At 39.0% G+C, this 27,422-nt stretch overlaps 1 protein-coding gene and 1 long non-coding RNA gene across 16 annotated transcripts in view; one reads left to right on the top strand and one right to left on the bottom strand.

The window, feature by feature from the left end:
- LPP (LIM domain containing preferred translocation partner in lipoma) overlaps positions 1-27,422 on the bottom strand; it is a 670,528-nt gene that overhangs the window by 313,365 nt on the left and 329,741 nt on the right. Inside the window, exon 1 of one of the 15 annotated variants that reach the window (XM_072807815.1) lies at positions 237-356. The exons of the other annotated variants lie outside the window; for them this stretch is intronic. Within the exon in view, the coding sequence (XP_072663916.1) occupies positions 237-323 (87 nt within the window). The 5' untranslated portion in view covers positions 324-356. Of the gene's footprint in view, positions 1-236; positions 357-27,422 lie in introns of those variants that run through there. 15 annotated transcript variants of the gene reach the window in all.
- Positions 321-4,333, top strand: LOC140622186 (uncharacterized). Its single transcript, XR_012021920.1, has 3 exons — positions 321-395; positions 2,387-2,497; positions 3,982-4,333. It is a non-coding gene; the product is annotated as an uncharacterized lncRNA (long non-coding RNA).

The raw sequence follows: 27,422 nt of genomic DNA, 5'->3' as shown, positions 1-27,422 counted from the left end.
GCCCCCAGTGGATGCCTGAAACTATGGATAATACTGAGCAGAATATACACCATGTCTTTTTTTTTCTATTTACACAAAACTATGATAAAGTTTAATTTATAAATTATACATAGTAAGAGATAGGCAATGATAGCAAATAATAAAGTAGAACAACTGTAACATTAGACTATAATAAAAGTTATGTGAATGCAGTCTTTCTCTTTCTCTCCCAAAATACTGTATTGGACTGTACTCACCCTTCTTCTTGTGATGATGTGAGAGGATAAAATGCCTATGTGATGATATGAAATGAGGTGAGTGACATAGGCATTGTGATGTAACATTGATGTAACACTACTGACCTAACAGTAGGCCAGAAGGAGGATCATCTACTTCTGGACCAATGTTGACCACAGGTAACTGAAATTGCGGGAAGCACAACCATGGATAAGAGGGGCACTGCTGTACTCTGGTCACTCCTACTGGAGTTCTAGAAGTAAGATTCAACTTGAAGAATCCATAAGAATAGCGTGAAATGTAATGCAGCAGTGTAAGCACTTCTAAAAGTGGCTTGTTGATTTAGAATCAAAGTAAAATATTATACATCACCATAGATTTGGACTGTGAGTCACAGACTGTCAAACGTGGGAGGCAGCTGTGCCGGACTAGGACGTAACCGGGAATCAGGTGATGCTAACTCTAGTCCTGGCAGTGCTGCTGACCTACTGCATGACCTCGGACAAGAGGCCTCAACCCTACGGGGTGTTCCTCATCATCCAAATACAGAATGATTCACCTCCACTCTCTAACATTCACTGGTATAAAGTCAACTACCACTCATTCACAAGATACTCCTTCTGAGTTTACACAGAGGAGATTAATTCACTGCTGTCAACTCTACTTACAAGTTAGGAAAGAAGTCACATTTGAAATCGTGTGCCTCTTCTGTAAAATTATGCCACATCATTAACATCTAAAGTGGGAGATAGAAGGTTTTTCCTCACTGCGTACCACAGCGGGTGTTAGACAGGATCAGCTACAACACAGAAGTAACAACAATTAAGGATGCTAAACTCTTCCAGAACCACATGTGCGTACACACATACACACACACAAGACTCTTGCACATGCACACACATGAAATTCCTACACAAACATGCAAACACACACGAACTTCACACTGAGAAAATAATTTGCACTTTTCCTTCAAATGGACTCATTTCCCATCTTGATAGGCAGTCTCACACATGCATGAAATGTGTTTCCTCCTAAGTAGTAGAGATGACCTTTAAAAATACACCCTATCTTTATTCACCAGCCCGCAATCCCATGAAGATCAAAGCCAGTGTGCTATTCTGCATTAACATTTCTGTGATCAGATATAATGCGAGCACCTTGATGCTGTGTCAAGATATTTTCTCATAAGTGACTCATTTGGTAGAAGCTCGGGCACTAAACACTGCTCTGACAATCATCTCCTTTGAGGCTGACTCCACGTTGGTGGTGTTACAAGCCAATGTCCTGTTTAGCTGCTTCCCTCTGCAACACAACAATGTAATTGGAACTGACTGAACAATAAATCTCAATTTCCCTGTTCTATCAGGAGAATCTTTCAATTTACTAGGCTTCCTCTATTCACCAGCTCCTCCTGTGCATTACGAATCATTCTTGAACAAGCACAAGCACACACATCAACTGCCCACTCGTACATTCAGGGTACAGAGAGTCAGTGCCAATTCTTTCATTAGACATCCTAGATCTGCTCCTTGGGGACCCCAGAGAAAACTGGGTGTTACACCAGGGTTGAGTATATGAAGAGGCTATCCCCCTCCTCACTCAGGCTCTGTCAAGCTCCAGAAAGCAGATGCAATGTGCCGCTCTTCCAAGGAACAGGCATCTTTTTTTTTCCTCCTAAATACCTCTTGCTGCAATCGAATTCAAGATTCCAAAACCTGAAACACCTTTGCCCAATGAAAACCTTCCCGAACTTTTTACCCAAATCATAGACCATGAATGGCATTCCCTCAGGCTCCAGAAAAACCAAGTAGGGAGATAATGTAGAAAAGAACATGGCAAAAAGGGAGAGAATATTAATGATATGCAGATGGCACTGAATTGTGTCCCAGTATATTGAGTCAAAAGATAGATTTAATTTTCCCATAGAAAGAAATGGAAAGGGTTCTGGGGTACCACAGAGCTGCTCACTTGAGTAGTTCATTACAGATGAAATATCTCTGTGCTGAAAAGACCTGAACAGTTCCCTATTGCCATTGGAATAACTTCAGAACTCTTTACATCAAGCACAAAAAAAACCACACTTCATGATCTGGCTATTTCATCTCTTCTCATTGACACCCTCAGTATCTGTGCACTAACAACATGTAATTACTTACATTCCTGTAAACAGGCTATGGAAGGCAGGACAACAATCCACCCACAGATGTCCACAGTCTAACTCCCAGAGCCTATAAATATGGCACTTCACTTTGGCAAAAGGGACTTCACAGATGTGATTAAGGTAAAGATTTTTGAAATGCAGAGGTTATTCTGGATTATCTAGGTGGGCCTAGCCTGATCACATGACTTCTTGAAAGCAGAGAACCTTTTCCAGCTGTGGTCAGAGGGATGCAATGGTCCTGGCTTTGGAAGGGTTGGGAATTTCCTTTGGAGAAGAACAGGCCAGAAGCCAGGGAATGTGGGCCTCTGGAAGCTTGAAAAGCCAGGGAAACGGTCCCCTAGCACATCCAGATAAGAATACAGTTCTGCTAACCCCTTTAGGTGAAGAGACATGTACTGGACTTCTAAACTACAGAACTTTAAGATAATAAAGAAATGTGTTGTTGTAAGTCACCAAATTTGTGGTATTGTTATAGGAATAATAGAAAACTAATACATCAGCCAAGCTCACTCCCACTCTCTGGTCTTTGCTCATGAGTTTCATGAGCTGATGATGGTCCTTAAGGCTTTCTCTACTTACTTCTCATGGAGTTTTCCAGACCATACTGAAATCAGCAACACAAGACTATTTTTCCAGCTCTAGTTCACACTGCGTTTCTCAGAACGTGAGCTTACCCACTAATGGGTCCCTAGCATCTAGCAAATACTACTGTCCATCTACAACAGAAATCACTGCAGTTATAGGTACTGAATAAGTAATCCCCATGGGAGGCTAAGATGTAATAATTCAAAGATTTATGAAACATCAGAGATCAGAGTCACAACTTGGAGGTTAAAAAGTAAAAACCCTCATTTGACAGATGGAGAAACTGAAGCAGCAAGTAGGGGAAGGCTTCACAGACACCATACACTTCTCCTTCAGATAACCAGTTAATATTCAAACTATTTACACAAGCTCCTCCACCTGATGTGTAAGGACCTCCAAGATGGTATCACATCTTTCTAATCTGAGCTTTTACCACTCCTCTCTGTGCCTACTCTACTCCCCAAACAAAGCTAAATTGTTTGCACAGGATTCCCTGAAATTGCTTACATCTCTGCTCCTGGAGCATCATTCCCAGTGACATTATTAAATGCCCATAGTTGATCAGTAAATAAAGGTCAGTGCAGGTGGGACATTTTTAGGAGAGAATAATCTCTTTAGCAGAAAGTAACTTCAACAGCCATCACCATCCCTCCAACCACCAACACACACAAGGTATATATTTTCCATTCTCCTCTTGTGGATACTTTTCTAGATTCTCTCTTAGTGCATATATTATAATTTCTTTACTAAAGGTAAGCTCCTAAAGGGAAGGTTTATTTTTTACAGCCTGGTAACTAACATAGAATCTGTTCCATATATATCTATTAGTTTGATGAGGAGCCAAAATATTTTAAAATATTTGGAAATACTAGGTGCTTTATAAGCAACTAGGTTTATTATTAAATTTAATAATGGAATATGAACTCTCTATAAGAGTTCATAGTTTGGACACTACTTCTCTATGTAGAAATTTATGCGATTCTTACTGAAAAATCCTATGACCCAGTTTCTTTCTCCAGATACAGCAAGCTCCCTGAGGCTCATAAGGAGACATTTTGCCAAAAGATACATGGATACCAGCTAATGTTTGGAAATGTAACAAAGCATTTTCACTGATATCTCATCTAATACACAACATCACGAAATTAGGCAGCACAGCTACCATTGCCTCTATTCTAGAAGTACGGGATATTAGTTCATTACAATTTTTCTCACCATGATCTATGTGTCCTGCCACTCCTAACCAACAGCCTTTCCAGTCAACTTGCCAGTAATCTGAAGCCTGTAAGTGCAATGGACCAGCTAACTTGTGTTTTTCAAAGATTTCAACTGCCAAAAATAAATGAGTGCTTAGGATAGGGCTGGCACAAAGATTTGTTTTGTTTGCTTTATTTTTTCAAAAACTGTCACTTTGCTGGCTGCTGCTTTATTTCTTATTCTGCTCTATGTTGAACTACACTTTTAAAATTTTGGACAAATCACTATAACACAGGAGTCTTGTTCAATTTGAGAAGTTATGGAGACAGTCAAATGTAAGAGGGAGGGTTCTCCCAAGATCTCAATAAAATAAGATTGCCTTTGAAGTATCTCAGTCACATTCACTTCTCTTACCGTCAAAGCACCTTCTCAAAATACTCCATAATCTGAGGCCTACACAAAGTTCAGGAAACCCTCATGACCAGTGTACAAATTGATGGTGTAAATAGTGACAGAGATCACAAACACTACTTTCAAAAAAGTAGACATTAACACATTAACATTTAGCATGAAGATTTGAACGCTCACCAATCGTGAACCTCCACATGTCCATCAACTTCCAAAGCAGGAATGACAAACTAGAAAAAAAAAGAACTTGACTGGTAATAATAAGTCCTATTTTCTAAAGTCCCTATCTTCTAAATATTACCTCTCAAAGGTAACTCAGCTGTGCATCTCCGTGTTCTTGCTTCTAGCATGGATGATACATGCGTGGTAGTGCTATGGGAATGACAACGCCAGGAAGGCCTAAGATACTGGCCCTTGCAGCAAGTGGAAGTGCACACATGAACAAAGAGCTACATCTTGGCTCTGAATGTCCTTGCAATGAGGTAATACTGAAGCCAGTCCAGATGTTTGCTAGAATAAACAAGAGGCCAGAGATGCCATCTGAGATGGCTTCCCTCCCTGAGCCAATGAGTAAGTGGATGTGACAAGAGGAGAAGATGGTCTAAGAGGTAAAGAACAAGAGTAGCCATATCGCAAATGCAGACAATTTTGCGTATTTTCAAAGAGGTTTATTTGGCATCATCTCAACAGAACTTAATCATACTTCTATGAGGTTATAAATTGCATTGTTTCCCCCATTTATGGACCTGCCCCAAGTCACCAGGAAGTGACAGAAAAAGTGAGAAGGACCTACATGCTCTGATTTCTAGTCTGGATTATTTCCATCTTAATAGGTCCCCTCCTTGTCTAGAGAAGTCACATGATAGAAATTGCATTGTACAAAGAACTGATCTAATTTTGAAGGTATTTTCTTTTACGGAGCCAAATCTTTTGTGGGTACTATTTCAGAATACTACTATAGAGTAGATAGGAGTGTGGGCATTGGAACCAGACAGACCCAGCTGTATTCACCACTTAGTTATGAGACATACAATTTTGGGAAACTTACCAAGTCCCCCTCAGCCTCAGTTTCCTCATCTGTTCAACAGGGATAGGGCTAATACCATCTCCTAAGTGTAAACATTACTTAAGATAACACATGCAAAACATTTAGCACAGATCCTGATAATTAGAACTTAGATCATACTAACTAGGACTATTACACCCTTAGACACTACACATCACACCTCTAAGTAGTGTTCAGAATGCTTGGGCAGCTGTGTGTGCATACATTATATGTGTACATGTGCACATGTGTGTCTGTGTAAGTATGTGGGGGCTGTATATGTGTGTATGTGCATGGCATAGGTGTGTATATGTGTAACTGTGTATATATACACATCTGCGTAAGTGGAACGTCTATATCAGCCATGCTACTGTATAAGCCAGCGTGTGTACACTTGTGTGCATACAAGGGGTTGAAGAAAACCAGAAAAGGAAGAGAAGGTAAAAACAGAGACAACAGGGTCAGGGAGACGGCGAGAAGCTAGATTGCAAATAAAAATAAAGGTCTTGACAGATAACATCTCTAAAAACACATATCCTGACCAGCAGAAGGGCAATTAGATATCTCATACCACAATAATGACACATCTTCAGATTCAATTTCTAAATCTATTCTCCTATTGTAAGACCTTTTCTTCCCCGAAATTGCAAAACAGGGAACAAGAATAGATGTGTGAGCCCATGCAGGTTTCTTACCCACACTGAGAAAGGGTGTGAGGTAGTCATAAGAGTGTAAGCTGAATTTTTATTAAAAAAAGAAAAACCTATTCCCCTGTGTCTCTTATGAAAAAATAAATAAAATCTTTTAAAAATGGGAGGGGCATCTGAGTGGCTCAGTGGTTGAGTGTCTACCTTCAGCTCAGGTCATGATCCTGGGGTCCTGGGATCAAGTCCTGCATCAGGCTCCCAGCAGGGCGGCTGCTTCTCCCTCTGCCTCTCTCTCTCTCTCTCTACATCTCTCATGAATAAATAAATAAAATATTTTAAAAAACAAAAACAAAACCTATTCCTCATGAAGAAATGGGTGGTAGTGGAGATCCCTATGCTACTGAGCCTCAGGTAAGCTGGATTTATATTTATTGGGTTTATCAGGCTTTTCTACATCGCAGGTGCTGCACTCTAGAGATAATGAGATAAAGCACAATGCTACAGCTTTTAGTGGTAGAGCCAGAGCATTACTATAAAGCAGAATGTTCTGGCAATCAGGCTTGGAGCTACCAAAAACACATAAACTATATAAAATTATTATTTTTAAAAAAAAAATCACTGTTAACAGGTTTCTGAGCCATTGGGCAAGCCAACTCCTCTAATGCCTTTAGATAGCATCCATGGCATGAAAAAAAAAAAAGGTTTGAATAGGTAGAAGCAACACAGTGAGACTCCATCAATTTATATCTTTCTTGGATTTAAACTAATGATATGGAGCTTTAATATATATGGTAGATAATATATTCTGGTGCTGTAATCATTCCTTAATATGTTCCACCCCCCAATATAATCACTAATGAGTACAACAAAAGAAAACAATGAAACATAGACTTCTCTTAAACTGTCCATCGATATCTGGCTGGCATGGGAAACTTCTGAATTGGAACATCTCATTATTATTTTCCTAAATTTAAGACCTCTAAACACATCAAGCATGTATATTCCAGGAATGATGGTGGCCGCTACTGTTAAGCAAAATATGCCCATGGGTTGCTTTTCCTGATATTCCTGGTGGGGGGGAAAGGGCTTTGTTTCTTCTCAACTAGGTCTAATCCCTAGAGTCAAGCAAATTAGTGATGATTTAGGTGAACCCAGGATGGAGGCCAAACTAGTACTGGGGCATCTTAGGACCACTTAACCCCCATACCCCCTGCCTCCCAATGGAGGGCATTTTATGAGAAGGATGCATATAGCAACATGAGTGGGGAAGTCAGTCCCCTGGCCAGGCCTCAACACCCTCCTCTGTAAGACCGTGAGAAGCTAGATTGCAAAGACCGTGAGACTTGATACAGAAGACCTGCGAGGACCCATCCCATGTTGGAGAGTAGGACAAGGGCAAGTTGACATATGTCGCATTTTACAAAAAACTCTGCCAGTCAATAGCATCTATGCCTTTCCTGGTTTCTACTTTGCCCCTCTTCCTACTTTTTAGATCTGAATGAAAACTATCCTGATTCTTCTAGTATAAGACACAGTTGCTGACAACTTTTATACACATAGTCCTCCTCCTATCTGTCTTTTCCCTCCCTCCTCTTCACCCCAAAGATTTCCTCACTTATTATCCCCATATTTAAGGCAGAAAAATAAGGTAGGAAATCTAATAAAATGTTTAAGCACAATGAACCAAATCATGGATTAAAAGTAAGTATCTGAACTCCTTTATGGTGATAACTCATCCAACTCAACAGGTCATAGTCCCTCTATCCATGACATATAAAACTTCTAAAACACCTATAGACCAGGTCATGAAAGAATGTGTGAAACAGTAGGACTGATCCTCCTTTTGGGGTCTGAGGTGAAACAAACTATGTGTCTTCTTCAGGGAATCAAGACTTCATGGGATATTTTTTATTAGAACCTGAGGGGACCTGGGGTCCAAACCCTTAGTATTATGAATTGAAATGCTGGCGCGAAAGAAGGAAGTAGGTCGCCTGCTAAAAAGCACTTAAAGTTAGGAGCAGAATTAAGATGAGAATTCACATGTTCTGTCCACTGTACCATGCTGCCTTCATCCTCTTCTGATTCTTTCATTTTCTTCTTTATTCTCTTGTGAGCTTGGCTTTGAGCCATAGAAGCTTGTGGTTGGATGAGTGGGAGAATGGTGAGGCTGACCGCACATAGACAGTGACATCCTTATAATATCAATCCCAGCCTAGGCAATGAAATAGTCATTAGGTCTTTCCTGCGAGCTCCAAGGTACAACATGAAGAATTTTCACAGAATAGGACTGGTTTTCACAGTAGAGATAAGAGATGCCTCAGAGTGGCCTCCAGAGTGAGCAGAGTGGTACCCAGCAATGCTCCAGAGTCCAAGTGTGTATTTCAATAAAGAGCTGTTCCACATTAGCCATTCCACGTATCAAGTTTCCAGTTCAGATTTCATTTGAACACAGTTCTCAGCTACAGAGAACCACTGATGTACTAGAAAAATGTTGGGAATTGGAGATAGGAAAAACAAATTTAATCACTGGATTCTCTAGGATGTTTGTTTGTTTATGTTTTTTGGTAAAATTCACTCACCACATTTAGGGGCCTCAGTCCTATAATATAACAAATGTGTAACAACTAATTCACGTGTGCTAAGTAAAGCAAGAGACAGTGTGAGTGTTTTGTCTGTAGTGAAGCATTTCTGAATCATGAATGTCACCACATGACAACACTACCCAGGCCTGGCAGCTTATAAAGAAGTGATAGGAGAGGAAAGAAGGCTGACCACAAAGCCCTTACTGACTTATGGCTGGTTTGACTTTACGCTGATGGGACACAAGACTTTGCAGACCCCATCCTGACAGTTTTCAGATGAGATGCAAATACCATTGAGATATTTGCATTGAGGACAGAAAGGTAGAGGAATCACAGAGAAATGCAATATTGTGTCTTTGTTGTTTGTTGACTGAGATTCTCGGTACTGAGTCATCAATGCATAAATAAGGCAGACAGGAAGACAGAAGTGGGAAATTTATTGCAAAAACATATCTACCTGCCTTCCTTTCCAGGTTTATCTCATGACACTTGCCCTATATACCCTCATCTCCAAACACACTGAACTATTTCTAATTCCTTAATATATCAACTTAAATGCCACTTCTAAAAAGCCTCCTTTGACCTCTCCAGAAGAGGACTGGAGCACCTTCGTCTATGAATTCATAGAGGCTTGTTCATTCATTCATCATTGTATTTATTATACGTCCTGTCGTCTGTTTGCTCTTCTGTTTCCTACATTAGAAGTCCCTTGTGAAGTGGGCAAGGATAAAACTGTTCTCCCTTGATTTAATTTTATTTTTTTAATATTTTATTTATTTATTCATGAGAGACAGAGAGAGAGGCAGCGACATAAGCAAAGGGAGAAACAGGCTCCCTGTGGGCAACCTGATGGAGGACTCGATCCCAGCATGCTGGGATCACAAGGAGCCAAAGGCAGATGCTCAACCACTGAGCCACCCAGGCATACTCCCCTTTGATTTTATTTATTATTTTTTAAAAGATTTTATTTATTTATTCATTCATGAGAGACACAGAGGGAGAAGCAGGCTCCATGCAGGGAGCCCCATGTGAGGCTCGATCCCAGGACTCCAGGATCACGCCCTGGGCTAAAGGCAGGCACTAAACCTCTGAGCCACCCAGGGATCCCCTCTCTTGATTTTAATCTGCAGTGCCCTACATTCAAAAGGAGCTTAACAATTGCTGGTTGAATGAAAGCATATGATTCAATAAATAAGTAAATTTTTAAAACGGATACATATTAGCACAAAACCTAATTGTGTTTTTCTCAATTTGTGGGTTGGACTCTGATTTAAAAATAAAAAATCCCTATATAGAAACCAGTAGGATGGGCAGCTCCAGTGGTGCAGCGGTTTAGCACTGCCTGAAGCCCAGGGTGTGATCCTGAAGTCCCAGGATCGAGTCCCACATTGGGCTCCCTGCATGGAGCCTGCTTCTCTCTCTGCCTATGTCTCTGCCTCTCTCTCTCTGTGTCTCAATAAATGAATACAATCTTAAAAAAAAAAAAAAAACAGTAGGATTTATTTATTAGGTAGATCATCCAGTAAGATGCCGAGCTAAACTCCTGTGAAGGCAGTGAAGGATACATGCTTCTCAACTCCTCCTTTAGTTTTCAAATACTGGCCGCTGGTCCCATTTTCTTTTTTTGATCTACCGCTTCTTACTCAGCTGTTCTCTCTGGATTTCCTTAGACTCTGATAAGTCTTTTTAAATCAAAGTCACAATCATGGCCCCTGTAAACTCTATGGAATCAGTGGCATGTTAAGTCGTGTCCTTTCTTGGGGCTTCCTGGCACTAGCCCCTGGAGTGCTTAAGGACAGGCTCAGACCCATCCTTTCCACAGGTATTACTACTACTACTGTGTATGATTCCTCCCTAATTGGTCTGCTGCTTTCTCTACTCACTCTTGCTGAAATAAACAGATGAGTATGCAGAAGGTGTGGGTAAGAAAAATGGTATGTACATGATTTGAGATACAGACACAGATTTAAAAAAAAAAAAACAGAAGCAATGTGGCAGACGGGTTAAATATAGGGGCTCCTTTAAATCAACTGGATTTAAATCTGAAGTCTTCCACTTAAGAGCTAGTTTGACCTTAGGCAACTTACTTAATTAACATCTATATTTGTGCTTTTATATATATGCTTTGGTTTTCTCATCTGTAAAAATGGGAATAATGACTAACTCACAATTCACTTAGGTAAAGACTATGAGAATTACACAGAACTTATATCTGGCCCTTAATAATTACTTAATAATAGGAACTAGTATAATGTAAACCATTCTCATATGCTATGATCAACTGTGGCATAACAGAGAACAATGCAATACAGTGGCAGATTATATTTGCCAAAGACGGCCACCACAGTGTCTCTTGATCACATTTTCTTCTAGAACCTTGCCATGACCTCATCAAAAGATGGGGGTCTGTGTTCCCTGTCTTTGAACTTAGGCAAGCCTTTGTGAATACCTCAATCAACACTGTACTGTGCAAATGGCACTCAATGTGATTTCTAAAGCTAGTTTATAAAAATGCATGCGTTAAGGAGGGCACATAATGTGATGAGCACTGGGTGTTACACATACCTGATGAATTACTGAAAACTACATCTGAAACTAATGATGTATTATAGGTTTCCATGCATTTCTACCATCTTTTGGGGGTCATTTGCTCTTGTAACTTGGCTATCATGTTTATAAGGAAGCCCCACTGCCCACTGACCTGTGGAGAGACACACATGAGAGAAATCATGGTTCCACATGCACAGCTCCAGCCAACCTCCCAGTAACAGCCTGCTGGCCATTACTCATCTAATCTGAAAGTGAATTATCCACTCTCCAAGTCAAGCCACCTGAGCTCCAAGTCAAGCCATCCTCATAGAACACTACTAAAGCTGAAGATTCTTGAGTAAATTAACAGTACTATGTTTTGGGGGTAGTTCATCGCGTACCAATAGATGACTTACGCAGATTTGGAAATAGAAAAAATAATCTGCATTTTATAAAGATATGCATCTTTTGTGGCAAAAGGAAGTGCTTGCTTTGCCTCAAACTATACATCATTAATTTCAACAAAAACACGCTTTCTTCTGAAGGCTGATAAAGTTTATAAAGAATTTTCACAAACAAGAGCTAATGTGTTCATGAGACATAAATAAATATATATGACAAATGACAGCTTCATGTTAGACTGAGTAACCATATCTCAAGGAATTAACTTGATCAATGTCACATAGCTACTCAGAAGCAAATAAAAAGTTACAAAGATAAATCTTTCTACTCCCAGTCCAAAGTATTTCCATTTTAACAACCTGATAATCTGAAGAAAGGAATTTGAGGACTTTGGTCCAATTCTTGGCTCAGATACAATCTGGACTTCATCAAGGCCCCCTATTTAAGCTTTGGATTCCTAGAGAAAATGAAGTGATTTAGATCAAAAAATTTCCAATCCGGCTCTAATGCTGTCAGAGTGTGGAACTCCTCCTACATCTGTTAGAGCCTTTCATAGCCTCTTATTTCTCCTAGATTGTATTCTTCTCTGAATACCTCACCTGTTCTTTCCGCTCCTTCACTTCACACACCCACCAGATTCCATAAGTAGTACCCTGCTCTGCGGTAGGTAGACTTTCAAAGTAGCCACCAATGATTTCCACTTTGTAATACTCACAGCCCTGTACGATCCCCTCAGCTTAAGTGTGGTCTGATCCTAATCACTCCTAACAAAAACAATACAGCAAATGTGATGGGATGGCACATCCACCATTAGGTTACCAATGATTCTGACTTACATCTCATGAGCTGACTCTACCCATTGCCTTCGCAGCTTCCATGCTTCAATGTAATGAGCTGTCATACTAAAGAGGTCCATATGGTGAGGAGCTGACGGTAGTCTCCAGCCAACAGCCAGCTAAAGACTAAAGCCTTCAGTCCAACAACCCAGGTGAAACTGAACCCTGGTGACAACTCCCTGAGCTCAGAAACAGATCATTCCCCAGTCAAGCCCTCCAATGAGACCATAGAGTCTGGGACAATACCCTATTGCAGACTTGAGAGAGAACTGATCAGCTTTGCCCAGATTCCTGGTCTACAGAAAAATACATGAAAATGGATTTTTTAAGCTGTTAGGTTTTTAAACAATTCATTGCACAGCAACAGAGAACTAATACTTTTTACTATGTGTTCATAAGAGAGATCCTCTGGATATTACAGAAGGGAAAAGCTCACTAAAAACATGAAAACCTTTGCTACCACCACTCTGCCCCTAACAAACCCATCCCAGGGCACCAAAAAAAGGACATAGTCCTCTTCTATTTCCAACTGTATCAACAGAAATACAGCCCTAAGAAACACAGAGATGTCTACCTAGAGACCAGCCATATCCTGAAGGAAAGGTATGGGGGACCTTTAGTGTATCAAAACAAAAGCAAATGTCAGGTAGGCCTCAGCCATCAAAGGGAAAAAGGGAAAATATCTTACTAGAATAGACCCAAGTCAACATGCATATTCTATCAGAGTTTCTCAGGAAAATGAGGGACATCATTTAAAAACTGCCTTAACTCCAACATCATAGACACTGGGAGTGGAAAGACTGAGTAAGAACTAGCCTCATTTAAAATGGGGACCTGAGGCATAGAGAGAGGAACTGACTTATTTTACACAACGTGTTAATTGCAGAACTGGGAGGAGAATCCATTTTTCTTGGCGCAACTCAGTTTTCTTTCCAATGCAAATGCCAAAAAAAGATTAATTTCAAGCAAAATAGCAACTCTCTTATTTTATTCTTAATGAATGTGACTTGTAGTGTATCTTACCAGGATACCAGGATACTAGGAGAAAAATTCACATTCATAATGTGAATATGCATGTGACCGTATCTCACATGCATGTATGTATTTGGATACATAAATAGTTAAATGACAAGTTCTATCTGCTTATTTTAAAGGCAGATTAGGAGAGAAATCAACATAGGAAGGAAATGAAAGGATGCAAAAGGTGACAAGCTCATACTATACTACTTCCTCCAGAAAAGTTATAAAAGTCAGTATTTACCCTAGATGAGTGGGGGAAGGATGTGTCTATCATTAAATACATAATGTTTAACATGATATTGCATCTGATAGCCAGGATGAGGTTGAAAAATATTTGCATAGCACTTCATAATTTACAAAGCACTTTAATGCACAGTGTGCCATTCACCATTCACAAAACCCTTTGGTAAGCATATTCATATCATAGATGAGGAACATGAAGTTCAGAGATTAAAACAACTGAATTCATGCTTCCCAGCATAGCAGAGCTGGAACTGGAATTCCAGTTTTCTAAATCTTGTGCTGAGTCCACAAGAACTACAGATGCAAATAATTCTCAATGAATGACAACAAAAATCTGCCAGGGTCTGTCAATTTACTATGGAACCAGAGGAACACCTCCCTAAGCTAGGGTTTCCTCCTCCAGAAAATGAAGACATTAGACGAGTGTCTGTTGTTGACAAGAGCAGAGCCTTTAGGGCAGACAGCTGTGGAGATGAAAGAAAGGAGGAAGAAGGTGCTGCTTACAAAACATTTGGTTGACAAGCAGTTTTGCAGGTTCTCAGAGCATGATCCTAACATCAGCACCATTTGGACACTTGTTGGAAATACAAACTCTTGATACCCACTGGAGAAATTCAGGGGGTGGAGTCCAGCAATCTGCTTTACAAACCCTCTAGGGCATTCTGAAGAACAGTAACTTGCCCATGGTTTTACACGCTTTAGTCTCTGTGCAGTTAAGAGATATAATGAGAATAAATTACACCAAGAGTCCAATGATAGGCTTATTAAATTGTGACAAGTTCATAAGTCATGATTTTTGTTTTTAAAGTGAACCTTGCTCAATTACAAGAGGGATTATGGTGTAATGTGCAGAAACAGATGTTGATGATTCATGCATACGTCAGAGGAAAGGACAACACTAGTTACTGCTCTAGCTTTGGCTTTTGAGTTTGTGCATTAGAAGCCATGGAAAGAAATGCAAGGACTGGACAAAGGCTCAGGGACAGCGATATGCTGCCTTTCAAATTCTCTTAAACTCTAGGAGGTAGGTTCCAAATCACCTTGAACACCACAAATTTGGGTTCAAATTATCCTACAAAAAAACCAAGAACTTGGTGTTTCAATTTGCAGAAACTTCCCTAGGGTTGCACATAATGACTTTCATCAACTTCAAACCAATCTTAAAGAAAAATCTTCTATAGTGAAATAATAAAAGGACAGAAAGGAAACTCAATATAGTTTTCCTGTTATACAGGGCAAAAGCCATACCAAATCAAAGCAAGAATCACCATAAGAAATCATCTCATTCCTTGGGTCCAAATTACGATATTGAAACAGACTCAGAGAGAAACAGTAACTATCCACTAGACATCCTGGCCAATTACAGAAACTCTGGGCTTTTGAAGACATTTTAAATTATTGTTTCCAGAGGTCTAACTCCGTTGTTTCACTTTTTTGTTTTTAAGAGATGACATACTCTTTGCAAGGTTGAGGAAGGATCCTCCTTCTGCTTGATCCTCACAGAATCTCACCTATAACCCATCTCAGTGTCAACCAGAGTTCTATTGATATTCACAAAGACCATATTCCAAGGTCACTGGAGATTCTTGTCAGTAGCAATTCTAATAAATCACACATCTGTACTAGGTATCATGGCAAACAGCACAAAGCCATTATTGAGACTGAGTAGTTTGTCTTAGAAACAGAAATAGTCAATTTAAGGACCTAGAATAGAATCAAGGTCTTTTGTATTTCCTTCCAAATTTTATATTAGGGAACAGAAAACTCCAAGCCGTGTAACCAAGAATGAGAGTACCATGAAATACTAGCATCATTCAAATCAATTTTTCCCATCTGTTGCCTGAATTCCTTTCCCAGAATTCTTGCCAAAACTCATTTGATAATGATGATGGTGGTGAGAAAGACAGTGATCACAGTGTTACGTGCAAGATAGTGTATTCACACGTTAGACACACACCCATTACTTCATGTGGTCCTCATGTCAACTCTGATTTATGCTATTAACTCAGATTCATAACTGACGTTTAGAGAGTTTAAAAAAATGCACTTGGCAAATGCCAAAGGATCATTTCCAATGCCCCCGATGAAGGCAAACTTGCCATCTTCTAAGGTAGCCTACTTTGAACTTCATCTGCCCTTACTATTAGAAAGACGTTGTCCTTATATTGCATTGCTGATTGCTTTTCTCGGCTTCTAAATATGATTCTTTTTCTGCTCTCTCGAGCTGCACAGAAGTTTCATCCTATTTGTGAGATTCCTATCTGAGTAGGAAGAGGAGGCACAAACAGCTTCCATGACAATCCAGGCAAAGTTCTACTACCTCTTCTTGAAACAGTAACTTATAAGTGCTTCTTCCTTAGGATGAACACTCTGCTATAATTGTCAGTCTGTGTTCTCCCAATAGATGGTAAGCTTTTTTAAGGCAGGAGCCATGGACAATTTCATATGTGTATTCCACACATACTGTTTAACACAGAGCTTTAAAAAATTTTAATTGAGATATAATTCACATACCATAAAATCTACTTTAAAAATGTAAAATCAGTGGTTCTTAACATATTCAAGGATTGTGTAATCAATATCGTTGCCTAATTCCAGAATATTTTAGTCATTCTCAAAATAACTTCAGTACATATCAGTAGTCACTTCCTACTCTTTCCTCCACCCAGCCACTGGTAACCAATCTTTGTGTCTATAGATTTGCCTCTTCATATAAATGGAATCATACAATGCAAAGTCTTCTGTGTCTCGCTTCTTTCATATAGCGCAATGCTTTCAAGGTCCACCCATGTTATAACACGTACCAGTATTCCATTCCATTTAACAGCTAAGTAATAATTTCAATGATATGCTACCTTTTGTGTATCCATTCTGATGAATGGATATTTGATGGATATTTAAGTTGTTTCCAATTTGCGGCTACTATGAATAACGCGATGCACATCTATGTACAGGTTTGTGTGGATATGTGTTTAAACTATCTTGGATGTAAAAGAAATCGAATGTCTTGGTCTTATGATAACTCTATGTCTAATCTTTTGAGGCACTTTTCCAAAGTAGCTGCACTGTCGTACAATCAACCAGCAGTGAATGGTAGTTCCAATTTCACTACATCTTTGCCAACAAGTGTCACTGTCTGTCCTTTTACTACAACCATCTTAGTGTGTATGAAGCGGAATCTCATTGTAGGTTCATTTGATCATTTCCCAGATGAATAATGATGTCAAGTATCTTTCTGCATGCATGCTAGCCTCATCTTTACTTTTAGAGAAATTACATAGATCCTCTGTCCATTTTTAATTGGATTATCTTTTTCTTGAGTTGTAAGAATATTAATACAGGCCATATCAGAAATATGATTTCCAAATGTACTCTCCCACTTTATAGGTTGTTTTTTCACCTTCTTGATGGTGTCACCTGAGGCATACAAGTGTTTACTTTTCTTTAAGATTTATGTGTTTATTTTAGAGAAGAGTGAGAGAGCACGAGCATGCACATGCACATAAGTAGGAGGGGCAGAGCAAGAGGAAGAGAGAATCTCAAGCAGACTCCATGCTGAGAGCAGAGCCAGACAGATCCCAGGACCCTGAGATCGTGACCTTAGCTAAAACCAAGAGTCAGATGCTTAAGAGACTGCACCACCCAAGCGCCATCAAGTATTTACTTCTGAAGAAGTCCAAGGTATCTGTTTTTTCTTTGTTTGGTGCTTTTGGTGTTACTAATTCAAGGTCATGAAGATCACTACTATATTTCCTCTAGGAATTTTATAATTTTAGCTCTTATATTTATGTCTTTGATACAATGTAAGTTAATTTTTGTATATGATCTGAGGTAAAGGTCCAATTTCATTCTTTTGCGGGTGAATAGCAGATATTTTAGCATCATCTGTTGAAAATCTATTCTTTCCCCATTGAATGTCTTGGCATCCCTCTTGAAAAACAGTTGGTCATAAATGTAAAGGTTTATTTCTAGACGATTCCATCCCATTGATCTATATGTATACTTAGGCCAGTGCCACACTACCTGACCCCTATAGTTTTGTAATAGGTTTTGAAATTGGGAAGTGTGAGTCTTTTGCTTTTTTTTTTTTAAAGATGGTTTTGGCTATTCATGATCCCTTCAATTTTCATATGAATTTTAAAATTTGCTTGTCAACATTGACAAAGAATAAAACTGGAATTCTGATATGGACTGCTTTGAATCTGTACAAGAATTTGGGGAGCACACCATCTTGACAATATTAAGTCTTCCAAGCAATGAACACAGGATGTCTCTCCATTCACTTAAGCCTTCTTCGGTATCTTTCAATACTACAACACAAATTTTATGTTCAATTTTAGCAGACCAGGAAGAAAAAATGAATAAATTAGCGAACAAACCAATCAATAAATAGAACATCAAAGCAGCTCTTGGGAAAATCATACACGATGTCCACCACGGTCTTGGATCCCATTTCCTTGCTCATAAAGCCACCCTTCCTGAGTTCCAGTTGGCAATGCATGTTTTAGTCTTTTTCTTACATCTTCAGCAGTAAGTCCTATCGTTTCTTTCTTGTTTTCTCATCCGATATGATGGATAGTGGTAGAGGAGTGATGGTCTGAAAGACACAGCTCCATTCATACCCTTTCTTCAGAAGGTACTTCAGGAAACTTCTAACACAGCTGCAAGCAGACCACCCTAATTCTCTCTCTTTTTTCCCCCTTGGCTGTTTGTGAGGTCTGATCTCAAGTGACTGTAAAAATAGCCTTTCCCATAAACAAAGTTAAACATCATAACTTTTAGCAATGCTAGGTTGGCTGATGAGAAAAGGAGCCTAAAATTAATATTACATAGAATATTATGTCATCCAGGATGCTGTTTATAAAAACTGTTTCCTGACTTTGACTGCTTGGGTAAGGATCAATTTAACATAAGTTGGCCATTTGGGAAATAAAACATCACTCTGTGTAGGTTGGGTGGCAGAGAGAGCCAAGAAGATTCCTTATTGCTAAGGAGCTTATTAGCACATCTTGCAGCATCTAGGAAGCAGCATTTTCCACTATTTTCATATAAGTAGTATAATATCAAGAAGAAATTAGGAAGAGGCTAAGGCACTTCACAAATGATTCAGGTAATGGCTTCATGCATATGACTATTAGTACTTCCAGCTTCCTGAAGCACCATATTTCTTAAAAGATAAATAAATATGCTATCTCCTTAGCCCACTTTAAATCTTATATTTTATTTATATCAGCAAATATGTTACTTTAATGGAGCCATTGTTTACCATCAATATAAACAATGAATCCATTTAGAATTAAATGATCTCTTTTTAAAAAAGTCTGAAGTTTACATAGTTCTAAGAATGTTTACGGGGACACATATGTACACAGATACAGAACTTATTTTCATTTTAAAAGCATGAATTAGATTTAGGAAATTACTTAGTTTTGAAATGGCTTCTAACTGGCATTTATTTATGACATTTCAAATATTGGTCAGAAGGTATCAGAAACAATGTGGCAAAGGAAGGAGAAGATGAATCATAGAAACCCAGGCAAAATTCTACATTTTTTTTTTCCTGAAGAAAGGAAATATCTATCAGTTCATCAATTAGGTAACTTTTGTCTCGTATCACTGAATTCAAAAAATTTATCACCTTGATCTTTGTATTATGAAATACTGAGTAATATAATGGTATTCTCATTTCAGCAATTCTAAAGAGGACACAAAAAACAACTTGATGTTTATTTTTTATACCATCTCAATAATAAGAGAATGGTATTCTATTGAATTATAACCTAAGATATCATCTTCTCAACCAAGTACACTACTTCTGCGTGTTAAAAGACAATCCAGGGGATAAAGCTGGAAATTTTAGTTGAATCAACAGCCATCATTAAGCTGTCCTTAATGAAACTCATTTGCCTCGGTTGTGCTTGTTTTGTATTGATGCAAATACATATTCAGTATGGACAAATCAGAAAGTGGCTCTATCTTTGCTTTGCACGAGCTCGATGTCAAATCCAGGTTGGATTCTCTGGCAAATCTCTAGAGTGTGGATACTTACATAATTTCTGAACTTGATGACAATATTTACCCATTTAGTCAGTAAATATGAATTTTTCTGTCTCTTGTGTGCCAGGAAACAAAAGATAATCTTGTCTCAAGGACTTCATAGTCTGGTATTTCTCACAATTGTTTCTTTGCTAGTCAAGCTTAAGGCATTACACATTTTTGTCTCAGTAAGGTATACCCTGGGAGTGCAGCTGTAAGATGTCTTACTTTACATTTAAGTAATGTGTGATTCAGTACAGCAAAACACAATCCAATTCCCTTCTACGGCCTTTAACTTTGTTTGATATGACAGCATAGTTGAGGGGTACGTTTGGGTGAGGGCCCAGGGACCAAAGTAGAGACAAATTCCAAAATTCATAAGTGGCCTTCTCTGCATTTACGAACGAAATCTAGACCTGCTAATTCGATAGAAGTATGTGCCCAATTGGTAACTTGTAGTTCAATAAAACTCCAGGTTAGAGTTTTATAAGGAAATATGTATGCTCATCCTATGAAACACAAATTATGGTTTTATGTTTGTAATTAATGGATTCCCTGAAAGGCAATGCATGACTTCCCTGGTAGTTTTTTCACAGTATGAAAAGAACCTTAACAATTATACTCTAATGTGAGATTTTGCATGGAGGACAGACCAGTTACTCACCCTGACAAATGGTGATATGTAGGATCAGTTATTAACCACCTCTAACCTTCCGTCTAGAGAGACCATCATTATTTTCATTATATTTTAGTTCGGCTCTGAAGCATATAAGGGAAATGGGTGTCAAAATGGACAAAATGATGACCATATCTTATCTGAGATATGCCTTTTTCTCTTAAAACTCAATATTCTTATGTACTTACCATGGTAAAGTCTAACCATCTTAAGTAAAAAACATAGCTGGACTTGTATTTCATTATTTTCTTTTTAAATTGAAAAAAATGGTGGTGGGGGAGGCAACCATGGGGTTTCAGACCAAGGCTACTCGCAAAATACATATTTAAACAGTGGGAGAGGATTAGGAAACCTAATCCTGACCAGAAAGCTCTTTAAATTTGCTTCCACGTGGACACAGCGTTCATCATTTCCACTAGGATGCTATTGGAAAATGGAGAAAATTAGCAGTCAGCTTTGTGTTTCTTTTTAAACCAAGGTCTGGATTGAGTAATTCAGTGTAATGTAAGCCAATCACCTCTGAGCCAAGGACTCATCGAGGTCTGGTAAATTGTTTAAAGGGCTACCCCAGGACCATGGCCAAGGCACCACAGATGACCCCCCACCCACCTTGAGCTCTAGCAGGACCTGGCTTCTCCATGGTGCTCACAGGTAGTGGCCTGTTCAGCTCCCTCTCCCATCACTGCTAAGAGCTAACCTAGACCATACAGTAGGAGCACATTCTTACACTGGGGCAGGTAGGTGAAATGGACATTTTTGTGCAAAACTTTTGTAGAGGTGCAATCCAAGGTATATTTTTGGCCTAACTTTCCACTCTGAGAATGTTACATTTTCATGGCACTAAAAACAAAGATTAAAGTTAACTTTATTATTATTTGTCACATATGACACAAACAGAAGCATCACCTTCCAAAAAAAAAAAAAAAAAAGAGAGGAGGTATAAATGTTATTGAGATGCAATTATATACAATCTAAAAATTAATTGCCCGTCATCAAACTCATGGCATGCAGGTCTGAGTCAGCTAACTACTCCTCCACCCCCATCTCGTTGTTTTTTAACTGTTGAAGTTTTCCAGCAGGTACAGACTAATCCAAAATAAACCAGATCTTCTAAATGTAGACAGTGAAAATAATAAGATCTATTTTTCTTCTCAAATGGGATTTTCACACATTTTATTTTATTGTATACTCCAGCTCATCTCTTATATGTATGAGGTTTCTAAAGTGTTTTAAGTTTTACCATAGCTCTCAAAGAAAGCTATTAGTAAACAGACAATACAGATATATAGACAGCTCTGATTTTTCTTTTCCCTAGCAAATCACAGCATTGTCCTAAATTTTTCCCAGGATAATAGAGGAAAAGGAAGATAACACTGTCCACACCTATTCCTTTCTCAAACAGCATAAGACCCAGCTCCTATCTCAATTCTCAAGAAGCCAAACGAAGAAGCAGCAAGGCCCCAGTGTGCAGGGATAGCCTGAACCCCACCAGAGTGTCAGTGTGAAAAAGCTTTCATCCCCCAGTGGCCTACATGTTTGGGTTGCATGGAATAATATGAAATATTAAAAATTTAATTACTAATTAATTTCGCCAGCAGCTGCTCATGGATTTTGCAAGCTAGAACAGGGTGCACAAGAAAACAGAAGATCCATGGCACCACAAGGCTCCACCCTGATTACACTGTCTCCAAGCCCTTGGGCCACATGAATTCCTAATAAAAAGCCTTCCATATAACACGCACACACCTGAAATACTTTCTCAGTTTGCCTCATAGACTATTGCTCTGTGAAAAGATCTTAGTGTAGGAGCCCAGGGACTGCAATTAAAGATGTGTTCATGTGACCAAACAGCATTTATGTTCTCAGTTTCCAAATAGACTAAGAAGTTACAGTAATTTTTAAATGTCTTAAATTAGGAAGAAAAATATGTCATTTAGAGGCTAAACAGCATTCAGGAAGGATGAGCTCAAAATCTTCAAAGATGCAAAGCTTTAAAGCAAGCTCTAGACACAAGCTAAAAATCAAAATGGAAAGAATTGAGTGAACGGGTACTTTGAGCCAACATCTTGTTTCTTGTAGCTCTAGAACAATATTGCATCTCTGCAAAAGGGAAGTAATTGTAGCTACCATGCTGATTTTAGAAATAAAGGAAAGGAAGCTCAGCCAGGTGATATGATACTTCACACAAATGAAGTTCTTCCTAGAGATGTATCCACATGGAATTGAGAAGACAGTAGTCTTCTGGCAAATTTGGAGCCTAAACTATCAAACTATGTCCAACCCTAACCTTATGCCCAAAATCTCTAATAGATTTTCATACTAGCATAAATGAGGACAGTGAAATCCCATTTGATCAATTTAAAAGCAACTTGATTCAAAAGTTACTAAAGCCCCAGTTATCATGAACTATGAATATAAAATATCTTGAAAATTCTTCCAGGAGATCCTAGGGACCAGCTCCAACACTACCAAATTCCTTGTGGGAAAAAGATAGCTTTTTTTTTTTTTTAAGATTTTTATTTATTTATTCATGACAGACAGACAGACACACACACACACAGAGGCAGAGACATGGGCAGAGGGAGAAGCAGGCTCCATGCAGGCAACCTGACATGGGACTCGATCCCAGGTCTCCAGGATCACACCCCAGACCAAAGGCGATGCTAAACCGCTGGGCCACTGGGGCTGCCAGGAAAAAGATAGCTTTATACTAGGAATGAGAAAACCAGCACTCTAGCTCTGACTCTGCCAAGAAAAGCGAAGATGAAAGTTCATGATTTATCCTTTGTCATCTAAGAAATTGACAGAATTGCAATTGATCCCCTGCATAGCTGCACTTCTTCCAAGAAATGAAATGGGTGAGGTCTATGGGTGAAGTCTAGATATATACTAATTCACAGATGCTATATATGGTCATAAATTTTCTGTTTACCTTTGAAGTATGCTTTTTATCTACTCCTTTGTTATGTTTCCAAGACATAATTTTAGGGAAAGTATCACAAAAGAGAGACACTGTGGAATAAACTAATTGAGATGCTAAAAAGAACCAAATTGTCCCTTGGTTGTTGTTATCATCCACTGAGAACCATTATACCATGGTTCAGGAAAAATAGAATCATTCATCTTGCTTCTAATGGAGCCCCATTGAACAATATTCTTTCCCTCTCTGGGGAAAAACTTTCCTTCTGTAAAGTAAGTGTTTGGCTACCTGACCTCAAAAGCTCACTTAAGCTCAGAATCTCTGTGATGCATACTGGGTCTGTGATTGACCCCATAACCACCTCTGACCTTCTTACATCTGTTCTTCTAAAACCATTTCCTAATACACACATTTTAAAATGACTAGAAATTTTAGTTTCAAACACTAAGATGGATTAATTGCATTAACTCTGTGCAGTGTCACAAATGTGTATTTTTATATTATAAAACTTATTTAAAACATTATCCCCAATCCCACTATAGTCAGATAGTCAGATGCAGTATTGTGACAAGCCCCACCTCCCGGCCACTACCCCCTAGTCACTACCCCGGGCCACTACCACCACTGCCCATTCCTCCTTTTACTATGAGTTCTTGGGCATCAAAAGGGCTACCTAGGAATTAAGTATGTATGATTTCTTCATCTGCCATTCTCCTTTGTATTTCACATATCCTATATGTCACAAAGGACATAATGCATTCTTCAAACAAGGCATTCACTTTCAGCATCCCTTGACATCCCTCATTCTTGTTTTCCTGGTACTCTGAATCCTACAGCCTTCCCATGACATATGCAGCCAAGTAAACTCCAATGCTACTTGGTCTATGAAGTCCGCCCCACTAGGGAAGTGTCCCTAGAAGGTATAAAGTATAATGCTGAAATTCCTATTTTTGATTTTTCAACAATTTCAACACCTGATGAGTCACATGATAATGTCAAGTAGCACACAGAAGTGCTTCAGTGTCCATTTGCATTGCTTGAGTGCTTGTCTCTTCTCTAAGACTAAGAATTACTCTAGAGCAAGGACATGTTGATACTGATCTTGATATTTCCAATACCTAATCCACAGTGTGACCTCAATAAATGTTAGGTGAGTGAATGGATATGTGGAATTAAGCCAAATTTCCCAAATTAAAAACTAGATAAATAAGCACACAGATTTAAAGTTAGGAAATCTGAGAGCGTGAAATATTTCTTTGGGAAAAGGAGGAAAATGCCCCATAAAATATATTTTCAAGGGCTCATTTTTTAAAAAGTTATTTGAATAGAGCGCCTTTGGACCTCTCATTCTGCAAATATTCCACACAAATCATCATTTTCCCTTAGATCCATGAGTCAAAGCAGCCTTACAAAGGTGATTCAGAATTGGGCTTGGGTAAGCATACAACACATGCTTAAATAATGAGAAATCATAGACCTGCTCGCTTACTTTAAGTATTCAGGTGACTCAACAGATTTTGCAATTTGCTTTGGATCAAAAATGGAAACATCAAAGTTGGGCATTAACAGTCTGCATTTCTAGGACTTTCCAAGTACCTTTTAATTACAACACAACACAGTCTCCTGCAGACATCATCTTCTCTTGGCACATTTTTTTTTAATATTTTAAGCGTGTGATTATTGTTCTCACAGCATATAATTATGTTAACCAATAAATACTAACACATCTAATTCAGTTCCACCAGAGTGAAGGTAATTCAGAGGAATGAGATATACCTCCCAATTAACTCTTGCTTTCCGAAATCAGAATAATAAAAAAATAGGAAGGATTACTCTTTAACTTCTGAATGGAATAGGCATATTGAAAGTAGATTTTCTCCTAATCCTCAACTTCTTTTTAAGGGTTACTATTATTAAAGCTTTTTTAACCTTCTAAAAGTTTTATTTTTCATGAAAAGGCCATATTTAAAGGATACTGTTACTCATATGACTGATTTCATAGTTTTGCCATTGGTTAAAAAAAAAAAAGGCATAAAAAAAAGAATAACAACAACAAAAATCCTGGCATCCTCGATGTTGTTCTAGAACTTAAAACCAAACATAAAAATGTCAAGGTCCACCTGGGCCCACACTGTAGTCCTATGTCCTGAGACCCATCTGCCATATCTTAAGTTTTCCTCATCCACACACTATGCATACCCTCCTTTGTATCTTACTCAAGTGAGAACACATGTGGAACTACTCTACAATCAGTAAAGTGTTGTCCAGACATCAGTGATTATGAGTTTGTGTGCACAGTAAGATAGCTCAAACAAAAATGGAGCTGCTGAATAACCCATTAAAATACAGTGATTTATGGGAGGCATGCACAGACACAGCCTTAAAGAATGAAAGCTATATTAAGCAAAAACCTCTAAGCAGAACCATTATATATAGCAAGTATAAGAATTTAAGGGATTCAAAAACAAAGACTAAAGAAAAGTCCTATTACAAAAAGGGGGTGGGTTCAGTGTGGTGGGGTATAGAAGTATTTGAGCATAGGACAGGTGAGTCCAGCTGTAAAGTCAGTGGTCTCGCCATGAGACACTGGGCTTGAGGTATTAGTTAGGTACAATTGGAAAAATGTTTAACATCAAATAATGGCCAGGAGCCATGTAATAAGCAAGGCTTGTTGAAGAATCATTCTCAGACTTGAGTGCATCTTCCTGTATCTTTCCAGACTTGGTCTTGTTTCTATGTTCCTGTTTTTGTTTTCTTCTTGAATGAATTTTAATTTTCCCTTTCTTGAGAACCTTCAACTATTGTCTTTATAAAAGGCAGGCAGAGTGTTAATCTGGCATTCACACATGTCCACAGGTTCTCAGTAGGCAACCTTGTGGTCCTAGAGCCCACTTTGAGCCTTCAATGACCTCATCCATGGCCACCCAGATGCTTGCAGCTCCCTGAATGTACCCTGGACCTTCCTGGCTTACAGTTCAGATGGTTTTCCCCTCTGGTCCCCAACACTGCAATGCCACCCCCACCCCTCCAGCTGAACATGCACGGTCTTTGATAAACCTTCTCAGGGCCTGCCACTTTCACGGGCTCCTACCAGATCTGCCATAGGTTAACTTCTAAAATCATGGGCTCTTGGAAGATGGTAGTGTGGTTCTCTTTTTCTCTCTTTCAACTGCTCACCTATGTTCTCCCAACAGTTCCCCCAAAAGATCATAGCGTCTGCTGCCTATCTGCTGCTCAGTGCATGTTTACAGAACTTAAGTGCATTTTCACTTTTGTTACTGGCAGGCCTGCTAAAGCCAAGACAGCTGAGGAACAACCAAGCTCTAGTGTTTTGCCTTGTGCCCCTACATGGCTGATGGCCCCATTATCTGTCTAGAAAAGGTAATGGGAATATGTCTAATGAGGAAAGCACTGCCCCTGTATGTGTGAAAATGAGTGACAACGGAGAGGCAGGACTGGTTTTTAGTTTGTGAAGGAGACCACTGTGAATAGCGGAGCTGCTGCTCAAGAACCAGAGCGAGCCTCAGCACACCGGATGCACTGCCACATAGTCAAGCAAACAGCACAGGAGTCAAACAACTGTGATGGCAGTGCCAATCCCATGTCTGCACCTAGAGTTCTGCTGGCTGTCTTCTGAGGACTCAGAAGCCCTGAAAGAGATTTGTCATCACCTTCTTGAGACCCAAGAGAGGCACAATGATGGACAGCAGTGAAAGATCAGCTTCCGCAGTATAGACAATAAAGTAAGCGGCAGAGAAATAGCCAAGCACCAAAGTAAGCAGAAGAATGCGCAGAAGAGCTAATAGCAGGTCTCCGTTTGCAGATACTAATTGCTATCACTAACTCTGGCAAGATGGAGGAGAAATCTATTATTTCCAAAGTGTTGATGCCAGTATAAGCTGTTCACAACCTCTGGAAA

This window comes from Canis lupus, chromosome 31 (genome assembly GCF_048164855.1).
Source record: "Canis lupus baileyi chromosome 31, mCanLup2.hap1, whole genome shotgun sequence".
Lineage (NCBI taxonomy): Eukaryota > Metazoa > Chordata > Mammalia > Carnivora > Canidae > Canis > Canis lupus.
This window is presented reverse-complemented; position numbering and strand designations above follow the sequence as displayed.